The sequence below is a fragment of the Bos grunniens genome, chromosome 9, assembly GCF_055505025.1.
Source record: "Bos grunniens cultivar Pamir isolate PY7600 chromosome 9, Bosgru_T2T1.0, whole genome shotgun sequence".
Classification (NCBI taxonomy): Eukaryota; Metazoa; Chordata; class Mammalia; order Artiodactyla; family Bovidae; genus Bos; species Bos grunniens.
In genome coordinates, this window is record NC_141173.1 from 62,288,429 (window position 1) to 62,308,522 (window position 20,094).

Sequence of the window (20,094 nt, forward strand, 5' to 3'; positions counted from 1 at the left end):
CTCCCTTCTAGCCAAGATTCTGGACTTGGTACTCTTTCTAAAGCACTCGGCTATAAAAAGTGAATTGTCTTAAGGTAAATTAAGCATTTGCACAAACCTGTTATTAATTCAGAGAGGTGGTCCTAGCAGGAGAAACAAGAATGAAGCAAAAGATAATATATGGCTTATTTCCACGTGATCCTACTTTCTGCCAGTACGTGCCTGCTCCTCCCTCTAGAAAGTAAATGATCCACTGCATGTGGACACATCTTGAAATAATGAGTGAAAAGGCCTTCCCAGGTGGTGCTAGTGGTAAAAAACTTGCCTGCCAATGCAGGAGATGTAAGAGACATGGGTTCAATCTCAGGGTCAGGAAGATCCCCTGGAGGAGGACATGGCAACCCACTCCAGTATTCTTGCCTAAAGAATCCCATGGACAGAGGAGCCTGGCAGGCTATAGTCCATGGGATCGCACAGAGTCAACACGACTAAAGTGACTTAGTACACATGCAAAGAGCGTAAAAGCACTTGGCCTAATACCTGTTTAATAGAGCCTGAAAAAATGCTGAGTTGAAAAACTTGAGATTGCAACCCCTAGAACTAGGCAGTTATATGGGCTACTTGTCACAAAAGTGAGGAAGTTGTGAGTATGTGGAGAAACCAATACTGGAAAGTGAGGGGCCCCTCTGGACCCATTTTCTGTTTTCAGTTCTTGGATCTGCATATCTTATAAGTGTTCTCTTACTTCTTTATGAGATGCCAGGGTGACAAAAAGTATCTTCCACATAGCTTTCATCACTGTGTGCAGTAGGGGAACGTCAAGTACAGAAGAATGTTGTAGTCCATCACCTCTGGCACTTGAAGGTGGCTCAGAAAGAGACTCCAAGCATAAAATAAGAGTAACTGAACCCATCTATCCCATCATGTGTGGCTATTTAGGGTCCGTTTTCTTCTTGGAGCTCACCTGTTTTCTGAGATCATAATAGTTAAACTGAGCTAAGTGTAGCGAAAGAGTTTATGTTACAAACTCATTTAAAATAGTCAAATAGAGAGCTCTCTGCTTGTAGCAGTTTCTTAATGTCCTGGAGCACAGAACTCTGTGTCTGTTGGAAACACAGTCTTGCAAACAACCCCATTTGGGGCATTGTTAGGCAGGGCTGTTGACACATGAATACATTTCATATGATTATCATAAAATTGTGGTCTGGAAAATGAGCAGCCATGGTGCTGCATCTGAGACTCACATTTATAATAAGCTGTAATAGGGTAAACATTTTAAATGGATATAAGAACAGGCATTACTTGTGATCACACATGTAAGTTGAAGTGCTTTTGAAGCCCAATTTAACAAAGCAAACAAATTTCCCAGCATTATTAACATAATTGTTCTCTGCTGGATTTTGATTTCTAAAAAGTTATTTAAGGAAAATAAAACAGGGTGGGTGGATGGAGGAGAGGGCAAAAAAAAATAAATAAAACTAAGAATGAGTTACTTTTCCTTTTAATGTCAGATTAAAAATAAAAAATCCCAGAAGTTCACTCTGCCACTTTCCCTAATTTACCAAATTGCTGCCAACCTGTTTAACCCGGAGTTCATATTTCATGGTTAATTTGGGGTTAAATTCAGCTGTTTGCTCTGCAGTCAGCAGACTTTGGATTGGGGCTACATAGCATTCATCTGCTGGGGAAACTCCAGACTCTGCTGTGCGAGTGGTAAAACAGGGACTTACTATCCCCACCCCCACCCTTTCCTGAGGACAGAAGAGGACAAGACTGTGCATTGAACACCATAGTTGGGGGAGCATGACTATACTTTGGCACCAATTAGATGAATGGGATTCTGTTGTTCCTGAAACATTTGAAAAGCAAAAATGAAAGAGAAGTGGTAACACCTGAAGTGTGGTGGCAGGACAGTTAAAGCGGTGGTAATTTGGAGCTTCCAGGCACAGACAGGATCAGGAGGCCATCACCCTTCTTCCGTGGCAGCTGGCAGCTGGCACGCAAAGCACGCGATGGAGTGTCTTCAGCTTGTTACTTTCCAACATTCCAGTTATGAATTAAGCCCCCAGACAGGCATCCTTCCTGTACTGTCATTTGGCCAGAGCAGACCCTCAAGTAGCAAGCATGCTTCTGGCACAGTGAAACACCACAGTGGAAGCCACGGGCACTCAGGGTGGCAGGTATCCTGGCCTAAAAGTTGGCAATGGCCCAGGTTGGCACTGGTGGGAGGAGCATTGTCAGAAACTTGCTCAGTGATTTCTGTAGTCGCAGGGCTGAGCTGACTTAGAATTAGAGGGAGGCACACTACTGTGAGGACGTCTTATAACATGATTTAAAAGCGTTCCTGCCAAGCATGCCACATACCTGATGTGTTATTTTTATTAAGCACCAAGATTGTGCTAGGTACCTGTTAGAGGAAAAGTAAAAAGCCACCTACTTTATATCTTCATACTTAATTCCAGGTAATTTAGTGCTACAGCCCAGAGAATAATTTCCTTCCTAGCAGGCAACCGCAGCCACCTTATTCAGAATAGACTCTGGAGGCTTGAGTGGTGAATGTGCAAAGACAAGTATGCATGCGTGGGATAGGGGGAGGATTGTCTGTGTGATTTTGATTTTCGTCCTTTATTCCCACGAGGGGACATTGCCACTGTCCTCATCAGGACCAGATGAGAACAAAAACCTAAGGGAATGTGGGAGTCAAGGAGGGAGGAAACTAAATGAGAACTTGAATCTGGTTCCAAATGTAACCTTCAGGAGTTGTGAATGCTGATCTCCCCAAAATCAGGCAATCAGATCCTTCTAAATGTAGAAATCTTTACATAATCGTATTTTTGTGCATTTTACATACACGCATAATTCTTTGCAAAGATCCCACACCACCCCTCCAAGGTGGGAAAACAAAAGCAGATAAACCAGTTGCCATGACAGAAAAGACTGAAAATCACATGACAGAAATCATGTGAGCCTCCAATCACTGGAGCCTTCTCTGTTGTATATTACTCAGCTGAAAAGCACTTTATCTTCATTTCACAGACCTGGCTTAGGACACTGAGAACTTCCTTTGTCTCCTTCTCCACGTCTTCCCCCACCACTTTAGAGATTTTCCTGGTAACTTGTTTCCAGGCCTCTTTTCTCCACACTACTATTAGCCAGCCCGTGGCACTGGAGGCTGGTGAATTTTTTGTCTGTTTGCTCATTTTTGTTTGTTTTTCTCACATGTAGCCTCTGTTTTTTTTATCATATCTATTTTAGAAGATTATATTACAATAAACTTACTGTGACCTAAAGGAATCCACTGTCCCCTGTAGTTTATGGTGATTGCAAAGTATACTCCATTAGCTCTTTGGTTTAGGTGTTCAGTAATTTCTTGATTGGGAGTGAACAGCAATAAAATTTTCCCTTTCCTCCAGCATGTTGAATTTTCTAGATATTTCTAAGAGACAGTATAATGCAGAGCTCCAGATCTCAAAACAGCCCTGAGAGAATGAGCTAAACTTTCTGACCCTTGTTGTTCAGTCACCAAGTTGTGTCTGACTCTGTGACGCCACGGACTGCAGCCTGCCAGACTCCTCTGTCCATGGGATTTCCCAGGCAAGAATACTGGAGCGGTGGGGAGCCAGAGGGCCAGGTTGGAGATTGTACCTCTCAGCCCTTTGGGGTTTTATTTTTGAGGGCTAGGTTTGCCTCTGATGAGAGTACAGTTCGTTCCAGAAAAGACTGGGCTGTGTGTTGATTTCCTAGGAGGTGGGCGTTCGGATAGTTCAGACTGACTTGTGAAACTCAGATGCTGGTTCCAGAGCTCTGTCCCAAGAACACAAAACACAGGTGACCTTGAGCACGTGACTTCTTTTGGGAGTGGAGGTCTCAGGCTCAGGCCTCAACTTTATGAGTACAGTTGTGCTGTTTGGTGTAACGTGAATTCAGAAACCACCCTACAATTTGACGTTCCTTCTGATTCTAGCAGAGGCCTCTGGATGCTCTTCATGTCTGTGTATTTTGAGGCTGGGTGGACAGAGTATATCATCAGGATTCTGTTGTTGCTTCTCACAGTCTTCCCCACTTTCATTTCACATCATTCCAGAGTTTTCTTCTGCCAGCCAGACTTTTTTGTAGTCCCTTCTTCTTTCCCAGTAATTATTTGCTGGTTTCCTTATGGTTTGGAAAATACATAGTGAGTGATTGAAGGGGAAAATGTGTAGTTCTCCACTGAAAATTAACTCTCCGCCCCACCCCATGCCCATCCTGATTTTTTAAAAGGTTTACATTTACAAAAATTCAGATGAAATTTTCAACTTTTCTGAAACCAGCAGGACACACCTGACTTTAATAGTTGTCTTAGCTGAAATTACAGATGTTTTTCTTCAGTTTAACTTAGGAGAAAAAATTATCTGAGGCATTTCATGTTCAACTTCCCCTATAGTGGTTTATTTTTGTCTTCTTCTGCCCATCTGTCTGCTAATAAAATGTAAAATAAAATATGCCTGTGTTGCTAAAAAAAAAATTCTGGACTGGGCCGCCATTTCCTTCTAATGTGCGTAAAGTGCTGACTGCAAAGTCAGGTATTCAAAAACTATTTGTTCTCTCCCTTTCCTTTCCTCATGAAGGAAAAAAATCTGTCAGTAATTTTAAAAGTAGATAACTCCGAATGAAAATAAATATCTTAGTTGCTATACTTCAGAAACTGCTGCTGCTTAGTCACTTTAGTCATGTCCATCTCTGTGCCACCCTGTGGGCTGCAGCCTGCCAGGCTCTTCTGTCCATGGGATTCTCTAGGCAAGAGTACTAGAGTGGGTTGCCACACCATCCTCCAGGAGATCTTCCTGACCCAGGGATTGAACCCGGGTCTCCTGCATTTCAGGCAGATTCTTTACCACTGAGCCACCAGGGAAGCCACAACTATACTCAAATAAAAATTAATTAAAAAAAAATAGTATCTTGGGTAAGAGTGTTAAATTAGTCTTGAGTGCAAGTTACCAAAGTAATGAATTTGCTTTTTCTGCTGGTTTTATAACCTCAAAGCATGACTGTTTACACTCATAAAAATACATTAATTCATAGAGATAGTGCAGGATGCACTTTAGTACTTGGATATTTCAGAATAAGTGTTTTATTTGATGACCTCCAAGTTTGCTATTAACTCCAAAATAGTGGATTTTATGAAAGATATTTATAGTATGTTTTAGGGGGGAAACAGATTTTTTTTTCTTTTTGAGGAAGGTGTTTAAGGACTGTGACAACTGATAAAGATAATTTATATTAACTGTTTTCAAACTCAACTTTTGAGTAGTTTCTGATATTTCCAGTACTTGGAGCTGATGAAGCAGATTTAAATAAATTCATTGTGAATGTCATTCAGAGAGTATATAGAGATACAAAATAGAACTCTAGGGTTCAGAGCAGTATATTGTCACTCTGTGTTTGTATAATGTTTGTCAGTAGCTCCAGGATTTCTTTCTCAAAGAAGAAGAAATACATTTGTTGAGAAAGCATATATAAAAGCAGAATGCAGCGTGCGTGGCAAAGTTACAGTTACTGTGGTCGGAGAGTCTCAATGAGAGTCTGCCCTGACTTGAGGTACCAACTTGGAAGAATGGAATTCTGGAAAACTTCGTTTGCTCAGATGGGTCCCGTCACCACAGAGCATTATCACTAAACTAAGGAGTTCTTTGTCCCCGAGCTAAAGATTCACAGGCGTCATGGGTCTGTGGACTGCAGTGCCTATTAGTGATGCTAGAGCAAATCAGGCCATTTTAAAACAAGAGTTTATTCTGAAGATAATCAAAAGGGAAGAATGTCAGCCTTTTCTTTTTTTTTTTTTTTTTTTTCCTCTCTCTTTCTCTAAGTGGTAAGCAGAACAGGAAGGAAATCTTTACTTATTATGGTAGCGTTTTGGTTTATTGCCACATGCTACATTGATCTAAGCTGGAGGACAGTTCTCATGAGGTCTCATAAAAAGGGCAGAGTTGAATAGTTGGGTTTAAAAATGGGTGAGAGGAAAGAGATAAAGTTATATGTAATCATCCTGCATTACTAAAGAATAAAAAATGACCATTATTGGGTCCAAATCATTAGCAAGTCCTTGGAAAGTAAATGGAGGACTCAATGAAGTAAATTGGATTTAGCATTGACACTTTAGTGATTTTCCTAGCTCAAACATAAGATTCAGTGTATTGTGAACTTTGTTAAGCATGGATATTTAATGACCATTAACATGATTTTAAGTTAGGTGTTTGTTATGCCAGTAGGTGGACCATTAATCAAACTCAAATATACTTTATTCATTATTTCCACTGGCTGTGAGAAAGACATCTTAAAAAACAAGCACCTTCAGTTAAGTCTGTCATCATACTTATAACTAGTAATAAAAAGTGTTAGACATGCATATTGCATTTTAGTCTCCTCACATTAATGATCCAGGCAGACCTTGGAGATATTGGTGTTTGGTTCCAGACCACCGAAATAATCACAATAAAGTAAGTCACATGAATTTTTTGGTTGCTTAATGTATATAAAAGTTATGTTGACTCTAAACTATAGTCTATTAAGTGTTCAGTAGGCTTCCCTGATAGCTCAGTTGGTAAAGAATCCCTCTGCAATGCGGGAGATGTGGGTTCGATCCCTAGATTGGGAAGATCCCCTGGAGAAGGGAAAGGCTACTCACCCCAGTATTCTGGCCTGGAGAATTCTGTGGGGTCACAAAGAGTCGGACATGACTGAGTGACTTTCACTGTCACTGAGTGTTCAGTAATAGCATTATGTCCAAAAACATATACATACCTTAATTTAAAAATACTTTGCTGAAAAATGCTAACCAGCATCTGACAAAACAGTGTTGCCACAAACCTTTAATTTGTTACAAAAAAAAAAAAGTGCAATATCTATGAAGTGAAATAAAGCAAAGCGCAGTAAACTGAGGTATGCCAGTAGCTTGTAAAGCTTTCCTTAGTTTTGTATCATTTTTACTATCCCAAGCATGCACTGAACCCATGATCTACTTATAAATTCTCATCATGCTTGGTACTAAACAGAGCGATATATTGTGCCATAGAGTGTGGCTCTCTGTTTAGTGAACCGTTACCATTACCTCACCTTACCTGGCAGAACTGCCAGTTCCGTGCACATGACCTTTTCCTTTGACTGGTCATGCCCATGGAAAGGTCTTCAGTCCAATAATGGCTTCTCATTTGATTGAGAAATCAGACAAAAGCTTTGCAGCTGTGAAGTACAGCCCATTTTAAAATTAACCTATTGTAAATTCTTAATGATTGAGAAATTCTGCAATTTGCTATGATTTGTGGTTCGTGCTCACGCAACCAGAATAGCAAACAGCAGAGATTGATGCAGGTCAACATGGCGGGCGTTTGGAAAGTGCAGAAAAAAGAAACTTGATAGACATCGTGATTGGTTCAAACCAGCATGTTATGTTCTCCTGCCCTTCATCTGTCACACATCACTTTGCCTCCCACCCACAGGCTCTCCCAAGTGGAATGTAATCCTTGGAAATGACTACTTAAATTACAGTTTATTACACAAGAAGTAAAATCTCTCTCAAGTACAGTCTACATTTGCCTCCTGTGATACATTTTCAACCTGGAGGCTAGATTCTGAGGGGAAAGGAAGTCACAGGTTTTTTACTCACAGAGGCCTAGAATTTGAATTTCGATACAACTTGTATCCTTATACAAGTTACTTAAATACTCTGGGCTTCAGTGTCTGCATCTGAAACCTCATTAGATTCATGTTCAGATTGTAAAACCTAACCAGTTCAGTTGTTCAGTCATGTCCGACTCTTTGCGACCCCGTGAATTGCAGCACGCCAAGCTTCCCTGTCCATCACTGTTTCCCAGAGCTTGCTGAAACTCATGTCCATCGAGTCGGTGATGCCATCAAACCATCTCATTCTCTGTCTTCCGTTTCTCCTCCTGCCCTCAATCTTTCCCAGCATCAGGGTCTTTTCCAGTGAGTCAGCTCTTTGGCCAATGTATTGGAGCTTCAACTTCAGCATCAGTTCTTCCAATGAAAATTCAGGACTGATTTCCTTTAGGATGGACTTGTTTGATCTCCTTGCAGTTCACGGGACTCTCAAGAGTCTTCTCCAGCACCATAGTTCAATAGCATCACTTCTTCGGCACTCAGATTTCTTTATGGTCCAACTCTCACATCCGTACATGACCACTGGAAAAACCATAGCTTTGACTATACAGACCTTTGTTGGTAAAATAATATCTCTGCTTTTTAATACGCTGTCTAAGTTGGTCATAGCTTTTCTTCCAGGGAGCAAGCGTCTTTTGATTTTATGGCTGCAATCACCATCTGCAGTGATTTTGGAGCCCAAGAAAATAAAGTCTGTCACTGTTTCCACTGTTTTCCCATCTATTTGCCATGAAGTGATGGGACAGGTTGCCATGATCTTCGTTTTTTGAATATTGAGTTTTAAGCCAGCTTTTTCACTCTTCTCTTTTACTTTCATCAAGAGGCTCTTTAGTTCCTCTTTGCTTTCTGCCATAGGGGTGATATCATCTGCATATCTGAGCTTATTGATAATTCTCCCTGCAGTCTTGATTCCAGCTTGTGCTTCATCCAGTCCAGCATTTCACATGATGTTCTCTGCATATAAGTTAAATAAGCAGGGTGACAATATATAGCCTTGACATACTTCTTTCCCAATTTGGAACCAGTCCGTTGTTCCATGTCTGATTCTAACTGTTGCTTCTTGACTTGCATACAGATTTCTCAGGAGGCAGGTCAGGTGGTCTGGTATTCCCATCTCTTGAAGAATTTTACACAGTTTGTTGTGATCCACACAGTCATAGAGCTTTAGTGTAGTCAGTGAAGCAGAAGTAGATGTTTTTCTGGAACTCTCTTGCTTTTTCTGTGATCCAGCGGATGTTGGTAATTTGATCTCTGGTTCCTCTGCCTTTTCTGGATCCAGCTTGAACATCTGAAAGTTCTCAGTTCACATACTGTTGAAGCCTCATTTGGAGAATTTTGAGCGTTACTTTGCTACCATGTGAAATGAGTGCAATTGTGCGGTAGTTTGAACATTCTTCGCCATTGCCTTTCTTTGGGATTGGGATGAAAACCTAACAGGGATGGAGTGAAAACCTTTAAGATTAGAATAAAACCTAATAGGGATGCAATGTTTCTCTGCTTCTTACTGACTGTGAGTCTCTAATCAAATTACTTAACTCCTCTCTGCCTCTGCTTCCCTATCTTTAAAAACAGGGGTGATACTTCCTAGAGTTGTTGTGAGGGTTAAATAAATGAATCCATGTAAAGCACTTGAAAGTACCCCACACCTAGTAAGTATACAGTAATTATTAACCATGGTGGTGGACAGATACTAAACAAATAATTAGATAATGATAAACAAGATAGAGGAAAAGTTGTGGGATGCTCTAAGATAATTTATGAGAGCTAGAAAGATAAACAGCAGCTATGTCATTTAGTGCTCTGTAATGGGAAGCCCCTGATAAGGGGGTGACATAATTTGATTTACTTCTTTTTTTAATTGACCTTTTTTTCTACATTAAAAACAATCTCATGTTTACCATCTTTTATGAAACATAGTTTATTTTAGGAATTTTTCATGAAAAATTATGAAAGTTAAGCATGCATTATGTAGACAGTTCGGACAATACAGCAAAGCACAGAGAAGAAAATAAGTCATACCTAACTCCAGCATCTACTAACAATCACTAAGGCAATGGCACCCCACTCCAGTACTCTTGCCTGGAAAATCCCATGGATGGAGGAGCCTGGTAGGCTGTAGTCCATGGGGTCGCTAAGAGTCAGACACAACTGAGCGACTTCCCTTTCACTTTTCACTGTCATGCATTGGAGAAGGAAATGGCAACCCACTCCAGTGTTCTTGCTTGGAGAATCCCAGGGATGGGGGAGCCTGGTGGGCTTCCGTCTGTGGGGTCACACAGAGTCGGACACGACTGAAGCGACTTAGCAGCAGCAGCAGCAACATGCTGTTTTATCTGCCCAGTTATTTTATATGAAGGTTTATTGTATTTTGAATAGTAACTGTAACTAACTCTAATTTTATGAAGAGGTAGTAATCTGTAGTTTAGTGGTGATGTCATACCCTGGACTTGTCTGCAGTGGGATAAATAAGACTGAGTTCTAGCTGCTTTCTTTTTGTTGGCTACTTTGAATAGCCAATTGGCTACTATTTGCTGAACTCCAGATTGGAGGGCTTGAAGACCCTGCTATTCAAGAGAGAGAGACTTCCTGTTACTATGTTTCTAATTTAGCAAATGTGAGGTGTGTTATTTACCCAGTAGTTCTTCATTATAAAAGTACAAACACAAATTGATTTTAATGGAGGAACTTTTTTTTTTTAAGTGGTTAAGTGTAGCATATTTTTAGGAAGGGTACAAGAGTTTTATTTCCTCTGATAGATAGATGCACTTTCTAAAAGCAATATATCAAGGCCCTACTATAAGGTAGTAGTTCTAAAAGATTGTCTAATGATTCAGATTTAAGCTGATTGTCTTGTTCTGACATCACAAGGAAAACTTTTATAATTCCATTTCGATTTCTTTGTTGTTTTATTTTCTCTGCCTTCATTTATAAGTATTAGATACCAAAGTTGCATACATGGAAATAAGATCTCTGATTTCATCTCCTTGAAATATATTTTAAAAATTCACCTTCTGTTACACTACAGAGTTAGAGCTTGAGTAGAGTTTTAAGTGCAGAAAAGAAACAGTGGTCAACTTAGTTTAGCTCCAGATAGCAGTTCACAAAAGATGGGGTGGAAACATCTAAGTATGAACATATATTCATATTCATATTATTCTCTCTAATGTGAATATCTCACTGTTACTCTTTTTCTCTCTCACACTCACTCCTCTTTTCCCCCTACCTCTCTTTTTCTCAGTAATTTTAAATTCTGACCAAAGCAAGGGATGTGTGTAAATACTTTTTTAGCATAGTCTGGACTACTGAAGAGTAAATTTTTTCTTATAAAATCCTGGTAGAGGATGACTTTAGAGCTGACCGATTCATGGCTGACTCTAGAGCTGAGGCAAAGAAAATAAAAGATGAGACTGGAGTGGTACTTGTGTTGCCAGGGACTAAACACTAAAACTACGTAAGTAAGTAAAAGTGGACAGCCGCCAACTCGACAGAGTTCCCAGTGGCCAAAACCAGAACAATTTGAGCAAGAAAATGAAGTGAAAATAGTTTATGATAAGCCAAAGAATAGAATAAATATCCATGAGCTCTTACTGATGCAAATAAATAAATGAGGGAGAAGAGCAAATCTTCTTTACAGAAGACATCCAGATAATAAATGTATAAGGAATGGAGAAAGTAGAAAATTCCGTTAGAATACCACAGTCATAATTGCCATAGGCATGATTCATGGATGAATGCTACAATTAATGAGTGAAACTTTTAAGAAGAAAAGGGATATTTGTATAGCCTCAAAGTCTCTCTCCTAGGAAATGTATTGATTTCTGTGATACTTTTAATAAATGCCCACATATTCTTAGATACCCTTCCTTCAAGCAAGTGGCTGAATTCCCTTATCTTTGTTCAGGGCTAGACACAGTGCCTCATAGCTAATAGAGTATGCTAGCTTTACAGTAAAGAAACCTGGCTGGTACCTTCTTCACCAGGTGATCAGGGTTTACATCACCAGTAAGGAATCATGTTGTGACCCCATGGACTATGGCCCACCAGACTCCTCCATCCATGGAATTTTCCAGGCAAAGAATACTAGAGTGGGTTGCTATTTCCTACTCCAGGGGATCTTCCCAACCCAGGGATCGAACCTGCGTCTCTTGCATCTCCTGCGTTGGTGGGTGGATTTTTTTTTAGTATTGCACCTCTTGGGAAGCCCAAGATCTTATCTATCCCCTAGATATTATGTAATGAGAAGGGTACATCATCTCTCTGGCATTCTTTCCCAAAATTTATAACCTCAGTCTGATCATGAGAAAACATCAGAAAATCACAGACTGAGGAACATTTTACAAAATATCTAACTAGCAGTCTTCAAGTGTGTCACGAAGGGTCTGAGAAGCTGTCATAGGTCAGAAGAGACTAAGCAGACGTGACAGTACAATGCAGCTGCCTGGACTGGATCCTGGAGCAGATAAAGACATAAGTGGAAAAAATGATGAAGTCTGAATCAACTTTAGCCGATTGTGTTGTATCATTGTTAACTTCTCAGAGTTGATAACTGTTCTGTGATATACAAAACATGAACATTAGAAGAAGCAGGGTGATGGGAATCCTGGAACTCTTGATACAATCTTTACAACTTTTCTGTAGATCTAAAAGTATTTCAGAATTAAAAGTTAAAACCCAGCTTACTGGTATCTTCTCAATCTAAGGATATTTGTTATTTTGTAGTGTCTCTAGAGCAATTAGTTCAGAGAAATCCCTCTCCCCTTTGTAGTCTCTCTAGAAAAGGAAGATGAGCTCTTGATAACAAAACAGCTCTCACAGAGCAGGGACAGTAAATTTTAAAGGCTTGCGCTCCACCATTAGAGACAGAAACTCATCTGTCTGCTCTGTGCAGGTTGGTTCAGCCAACACTGATGGTTTGCCTTTAGTGACTTGGTACCATGGCCAGCATTTAGGTTACAAAAAGTATTCTATTAAAAAATAGAAGTGTAATTTACATGCAATACAATGCATAAATTTTGCTAAACAATTTGATGAGTTTTGAAAAAATATATTAATCTGTGTAACAACTACCCTAATGATGCTCTACAACATTTCCAACACACTTAAAATTTCCTACATGCTACTATTATGCTGTCAGTCCCCTTACCACTTGGATCCGTACTCCAGGCAACCATTATTCTTATTTATATCAGTTTAGATTTGTTTTGTCTGTTCTTGAAATTTGTATAAAGGAGTCACACAGTATATATTCCTTTGTGTCAGCTCTTTTTGCTCAGCATAATGTTTTTGAGATTAAACTATGTTGCATCTTTAAAAAAAGAAAAAAATACAGAGAAGAACAGCTGTGGTTCTGTCTTCTTCTGTTTTGGGCCCTTTGTTCCATTGACCTGCTAATCTCAAATCTTCAGAGGTACTAGATCTGGTTTCGTCTGACTATCTCTTAACACCAGATTATTGGTAGATTTAAATGGTATCAAAAGCGTGGTACTCAATAAGATGGACAAGAAGAAAGCAAAAAAATATTTTCTTCAGTATAAAATACACTGTATTTTATCCCCCCACCAAAAAAACCCCCAATAAATCTCATTAATCCAATGTAATTATGGGTACAGATGTAAAATCTTGATTTATAAATATTTTATTCTTATTACTTGCAGCCTCTCATTAACTCAAAACAGGGTAGCAGAGCTGATTATAAAAGGCCTAACCAGATCCTGTTTTAGTAAATAATAATGTATGATTGGCTGAGGATGATTATTGTCATAGTAACCAATTAGAATTTAGATACTAAAATTAAACTCCTTCCCTGTATGCCAGTCATTCTTCTGATCTGACCATTAGTGAAAACTGTCTTTGTACACATATGGGATGTATTGTGTTTATCAGTTAGATATATTTTATTACCTGACCAAATGAGTACAGTGTGTCTGTTTTGGGAATATTATTGGTGTGGTGAATGAACAGCAATGTACTTGTTTTTGAACATGGAAATACATTTAGGTTGGCATAGTGGCAGGTGCCTGCATTTTCTGGAAAGCCTTGTTTCCCAGAGTGTTAATGTGGACAGATACAAACAGATACTTAATAATACAGCCCAACCGCTATAGTCAGACTGAACAACACATAATTTATAGCAAATCAGATGCTAGGAACACAAGAATGATAAGCTATGTGATAAAGATGTACTGTGATCAGCAGTGAGTAAAAGTACAGACTGCACATTGATAACAAGCCATTCTTGTAAATGTGTATGATATAATTTTCTTGACAAGTGCTTTCAAAGTATATCTTTTCATGTCATCTTGGTTTCTTTAGTGAATTTGCTTAGCTTGTTTTTCTTAAAGTTTACAAGTAATGTTTCATTTCCTGACTTTATATTCAATTAAGAATTCTACTGGTGGGCTACTGTGTGTCGGACACTTTCATTTGTTATTGCTCCAGTGTCCCGGTGCCTTAGAAGCTCCATTGCCCATTTAAGAAATTAGAAAAGGAAGAATCTGAAAGGTTTAGCAACCTACCTGTTAGAGCCTACTTCTGGTGTAATGTAAGTGGTTCCTGTACCCGAGTAAGTTGCCTAGGTTGGATAGAGATCATGTATCAAAATTAAAAGGAGGTAGATCCCTCGGAAGGGAGGTAGGGGAGTTGAGATTAGAATAATGAATATTTGAGGATGAATTTTCAAGTTTACTAAGTAGAACATCATTTTCTTGGGTAGGTCTGGTTCCAGCACACTGAAATGTGTTGGTCCTGTCAGACTTGTTGAAAATGCAAGTAGTCCAATCAGCTGTAATACTGAAGAAGGGAAAAGGACTACAATTTGAAAGTTTTTATGAAAACATGCACTGCCTATTCTGTGAATTGACAGCATCTTTAAAAAATTTGCTTCTCTTTATATTCCTAGGTGGTAGTGAATACGTGGGTAGAAAAGGGAGAGCCTTTCAAATAATGCTAATGAAGTTAACTGATTGCAATCTTCCATATTGTGAGGAAAAGTTGTTAGCTGTGAAAGATGAGGACAGAATTAAAATATTACTATGACTGGCATTTGATTTGAAAACTGCAAAGATAAGCTTAGATTCCTATTTATGAAAACCATCCTCACAGCCCGATGAAGTATCTTTTAAAAGCCTCTACAGTTGCCATGGATACTTGTTAGCTTTGATAGAGTAAGTTGTAATCCATATTCAATCATCTGAGGTGAAGTAGCCAAAAAAATCCACCACCTAATATCAAAAGCAGCTTCATCTCTAAATTCCTACTGTTTTGGAGATGAAAAGGGTAAATAAACAGCCTAAAGATGAGCTTTTTGGTTAATTATCACTGCTTAAAAAGCAAAATATTTAAGATGCACATTGCCTGAATCAGATCCTAATGTCTCCTCTCTTGTGTGTAACTTTTTATCTTAACCAGTAAAGGGGATCTCTTAGGTTCTGACATAGGAATTTAGATGGCAGGACCTTTCTGAAAGTTTTTGGAACCTTTGCAGATACTCAGTTTCTGAAGCCAGAGGGACACAGACAGTATTGGAGGCACTGGTCCCTGTGGTAACATTTGCACCTGGCTCAGGAGTGGCTGGTTTCTGCATAGCTTCCTTTAACTGCTGTATATTGGCAGCCGTTTTCACTCCTATTTATAAGATGTCAGATTAATCGGCAAGTGTGCAGGGGAGTGAGTACCGCATCCTTGGGCTTGATTAGACGCTTCAGGTGACAAAGAGCTCCATGTGACGGGCCACCGAGGTGTTTTTGGCATCCCCTCATGCATCTGTCACGTAATGGAGGCAAGAGCCTGTCAAATGACTTAAATATTTTCGTCAATTCTCTTTTAAAACAGGTGACAAAAGAGCTAAAACAGTATGACAACAAAATTATAGAATGCAAATTCGAGAACAACAGCTGGGTCTTTATGAGACAGAGAACAGATAAAAGTTTTCCTAATGCCTACAACACTGCCATGGGTGAGTATGACAGCCTCCCAGTGGATGGTACATGAAACCCCCCAAAAGAGGTAAGGTGTTAGAACGAACCTCTTTCACGGTCCAGCTCAGAGGGGAGAAGGTCATCCAGACTGAAGAGGGCTTGTGGCAGGTCTGTGCCTGTGACTCCAGTCCTCTTTAAACCTGTGGGCTCCTGCCAGGTGCTCAGGGGAGCAGTTTAAAGGGCAAGAAGGTGAGCTGTGGACAAGGTGAATTTGTTGAACAACAACCATAACAAAAACCATGGTAATTGCAGATCTGTTCAAAACGCTAAAAACCATCGTTTGCCAGATGGTAAAAGACAGAATTAGCAGGGGAGAATGTAATTTCCAGCTCCTAAAATAGCTTTACAAACAATGGAGAACAAAGTCAATGAAAAGCTTAAAAAAAAAATGTAGAATTTGGTATGCTATCTTCAGGATGTGCTCTGGGTACAGTGTGATTGCTTTGGGAATTCAGAGTAGTAAGCTTATTTCATGAGGAGCAGCATGCATTAATTATTTTTATAAGGTAAACTACTACTTCAGGCAACTCTGGATTGAGCTTTTAGTGGAATTGGAAAAAAACCAAACAAACCAAGATTAAAGGTTAATGGGATTGTGAACTTTAAAAGTGCTCAGTCAGTGAAGGTGTGATGGTGGGATGATAAGCTTAAGAGATAATAAAGAAATTGACAGTTTGAGTTTTACAGCTTAAAAGTTACTTTTATACATTCAAAAGATTCTTGTTAGAACTATTTGTGTTCAGACAGGATGAGTTAATTTCAAAAAAGAGGAGTAATTAAACCCATGTCTTTTTTTCTAAAACCAAGTAGGTAAATACAGTTTTGATCACATAAGAAAAGGTGTTTATTTAATAGTCATTTTGTTATAATACCTTACTTCAAACAAGCTACTAAAATAAAGAAAAATATGCTTTCCCAGCTACAACAGAGCCTTAGTGTGCTGTGTTACACACGTGCCAGTGTGCACGTCTCTCTGAGAGAGAGAAAGGTTGGAGGACACAGGGTGTGTTTTCTTTAGAAACTGTATTAACATGGACTGGAGTGAGATGCATTGCACGAGATCAATATGCAATACAAACTGTTTGGAAGGATCGAAAACTGTGGTGAAGACAGTCTTAAACCCAACTGCTTAAACATTTTGTTCTAGAATTAATAGTGAAGAGTAACCACTAGAGGGACTTCGCTGGGGGTCCACTGCTTCCAATGCAGGGGACGTGGGATACATCCCTGGTCTGGGAACTAAGATCCCACAAGCCACATGGCTCTGCCGAGAAATGAAAAGCCACCAGCAATGCCCTCATTTCAGGGGTGGGGGAGAGAGGAGCAGTTTAATTCGCAGCAGGTCACCCACGTCGGCAAGATGGAACGTTCTAGCCTGTTGGGATGGAAACCTCTCCTGTCTTCATCTCCCTGGGGCGAGTCAGCTCCCTTCATGAACCCTCACATGAGACATGTGTCTCCCTTTCTCCACAGCTGTGTGCAACAGTATCTCCAACCCTGTCACCAAGGAGATGCTCTTCGAGTTCATTGACAGATGTGCAGCAGCTTCTCAAGGACAGAAGCGAAAGCATCATCCAGACCCAGACACAGAGCTCATGCCTCCACCACCTCCCAAAAGACCTTTGACCTAAAGACCTGCCTCTGACTTCAGGACTGAGAGGAAAGATGAGTGAGAAAAAATGCTGTTGTCCCATTTTTTGCAACCAGAGAAATTAAAAAAAAAAAAAGAGTGTGGCTTGATGTTGATACACATTTGACTTAAAAAAAAAAAAAAGTATTGTAGCCAGTCTGTAAATATTTGGTGTTTTTGTTTCCTCAGTGCTACAATACATCATGGACTTAAACATTTTATTTATATCTGATAAATTCAGCCTTACCTTGTGGAATCTGAAGATTGAAATATCTCAAGGTTTAAATGAGATCAAAATCAATGAAAAAGAGGCCTTGTTTATATATGGATACCTTTTGCTTTAATTTATAAAGTTAGCAATCTGGAACTGTGAGTGCATAGAACATTGTCTTTTTTAGAAGTTATATTTCAACTATGATAGATTTTCCTTTTAAAACATTTAGGCAGTGGCATTAAACATTCTTGCTATTATTTATCATGGATTTCCTACATCTCTGAAATTCTGGTATTCAAAACCAAATGACAAAGTTGTTAAATATTGTACTGTATTAAACAACTTGGTCTGGTTTATATCATTTTAAGTTGTTTTGGAACTGTAAAAGTAAAAAAGTAAAGCTCCATCTTGTGAATGTCATTCTTTCTAAAGGAAGTGTATCTAGTCTGTGGTTTGAACTACAGTATCAGACATACCCAGTCTGTCCACTCTGGCAGTGGTCTTGAGTCACTTCATAAAACGTGGAGATACACCGCCCAGTCCCTGTGTGGTGTTCTTCTGGGAGGCTTTTTTAATGCCAGGGCTACTTCTCCCCTACCTCGGTGGTATCGGCGCATTGTAAATTACATTAAAACACACAACTCACTGTGATGATGGGAGTGATATCAGGTATATACACAATGTTGTATTAGTTCCTTTATACAAAACTGCAAAGGAAATGCCAGCTGACTCCTTTGATAGAAGGTAACATCAGTGGAAGAGAATGCTGTCCCTGGAAAATGCTCTCCCACTGCTAGACAAATGCAGAGGCAAAGACTAGGCATCTGTAGGAACTAAACATGAAGGAAGCCAAGACATTTATTTTCAAAGCCAGAATTTTCTCTCATCTTCTATTCTGGGAATGCTATTTCGGTTGTACATCTGAATTTTAACACATTTACTGATAGATAATGGATTTAAAGAGTGGCTAATTCGTCACGTGCCATTGTTGAGAAACTGTGTTCTGATTGGTTTGTCAAGGAACTCTTGAGAATTAGCTTACTGGAGGCCAATGTATTTATTTTTAGGGTACAGGTTTTAAGTATGTGTATTTAAAACAAATTTTCATTATCTGGATTTTATATATGTAAATGCATATATATGTGAGTATAGGCAGCAGTGTACATTCTTCTACTAAGACAGTGAGACATGAAAATCCAAACGAGTCACCTAGTAGATTGAGTATCTGATAGGATTTCTATATGAAACAGCACAGATTAACCAAAAGTGTATTTCTATTCATTTGAGTTTTAATGTTTTTAAACAAAGTTTTCTCCTGCAATGCTTTTCTATATGAAATACTGGAGTCATGCTTGGGCTTCTCCCTTTATTGTTCCCAAGTTATGTAATGTGAATTTGTTCAAAATGCCATTGTAGTGTTTGTTTCCTAGAGTACTTTTGTGTGTTTGAGTGCTACAGGGATAAAAACATCTGATTGCTGCTGCAACTATTGAAAGGTGGAAATTGGTCAAGATTTCATGGTGTCTTGTACAAAATGGATCTGAAAAGCCTATGCAACTCCTGATAGTCTGACACCTGCTTCACCAGGATTAGTGGCTCTTTTCACACAGTGTGATGCTTTCTTCCAAGCTCGTGTAAAGGCAGAAGCCTTTTGCTGATGAGAGAGCAAGCCTTTGTCAGCGGTCTTTAATGGAGTTAAAATGTTTATGGTAATTGTAACCTTTTAAATGAGTTACGTGAAAAGAGCATCTCATCTTCAGTACACTCAGATATTTTCTCTTTGCCTTTGTGCATTTTCCAGGACTTAATTTTCTTAATTTATCTCTCCCTTTCAGTTGTAGTGATGTATAGTAAGTAGATCCCATTTAGCCCCTCAACACATTACCATCCTTAGTGTCATAAAAAGTCATCCAGAAAATAATCGGGGTGGAAGTCTGGAGGCACAGTTTGGGACGTCATGAAGGAAATACTTCTGTCTCAGCCCACTTCCTAATAACTGTTTTCTGACGCTGAAGTTATGTAGACAAGAATAAGAAAACTTTACTTTCCTTTGTTATCACAGATAAAAGATTTTGCTCTGTGTTTGAAAAAGATGTGGAAGACTTGACTGCCTGGCTGGTTACATTTGCTTTCCGTGAAATGCTCAGAAAATGTCAGGACATTCCTTCTCTAATTGTGTGTCAGTCCATATTGTAATAAAACTACTGATTTAAAATAACAGAAAGTGTATCTGCTTTGTTTTACTGCTGATGCTTTTGTGTCCCTTTTGTTGCTTTTATCAGATCCTCTCAACCATGCCCCTCAACATCCACCTAGTTTTGTTGCATTCTTGAGATTAGCATAAAAACTTGGAAAATCCTCTATTTTTCTTCCTGAGAAACCACGAAACTTGAAAATTATGCATCAAATGCTTCCAGGTAGGAAAAACTAATGCGTTAGAGAAAATCTTGGGCTAGACCCAGAGACCAAGTCTAGGCTCCGCCTCCTTTGGATTTCTGTCCACTCTAGGACTCATTTCTCCCCATCTATAAAGATGATCAAAAAGAACCTTCTCAGGTCTAACATGATTCTTGTGTAAAAGCCAGTGTTTTGTGACTATCCTGTATTCACGATAATAGCAATATCACCCTTGTGGAATA

At 39.2% G+C, this 20,094-nt stretch overlaps 1 protein-coding gene across 4 annotated transcripts in view; it reads left to right on the plus strand.

The window, feature by feature from the left end:
* RNGTT (RNA guanylyltransferase and 5'-phosphatase) overlaps positions 1-19,679 on the plus strand; it is a 242,429-nt gene extending 222,750 nt beyond the window's left edge. For all 4 annotated transcript variants that reach the window (XR_015133147.1, XR_015133148.1, XM_086317774.1 and 1 more), the window contains 2 exons: positions 15,466-15,589; positions 17,085-19,679. Coding sequence is in view for 2 of the 4 variants with exons in the window: in XM_086317774.1 (XP_086173900.1) it covers positions 15,466-15,589; positions 17,085-17,242 (282 nt within the window). In the remaining 2 variants the exon portion in view is untranslated. The remainder of the gene's footprint in view (positions 1-15,465; positions 15,590-17,084) is intronic.
* Positions 19,680-20,094: the final 415 nt, after the last annotated feature.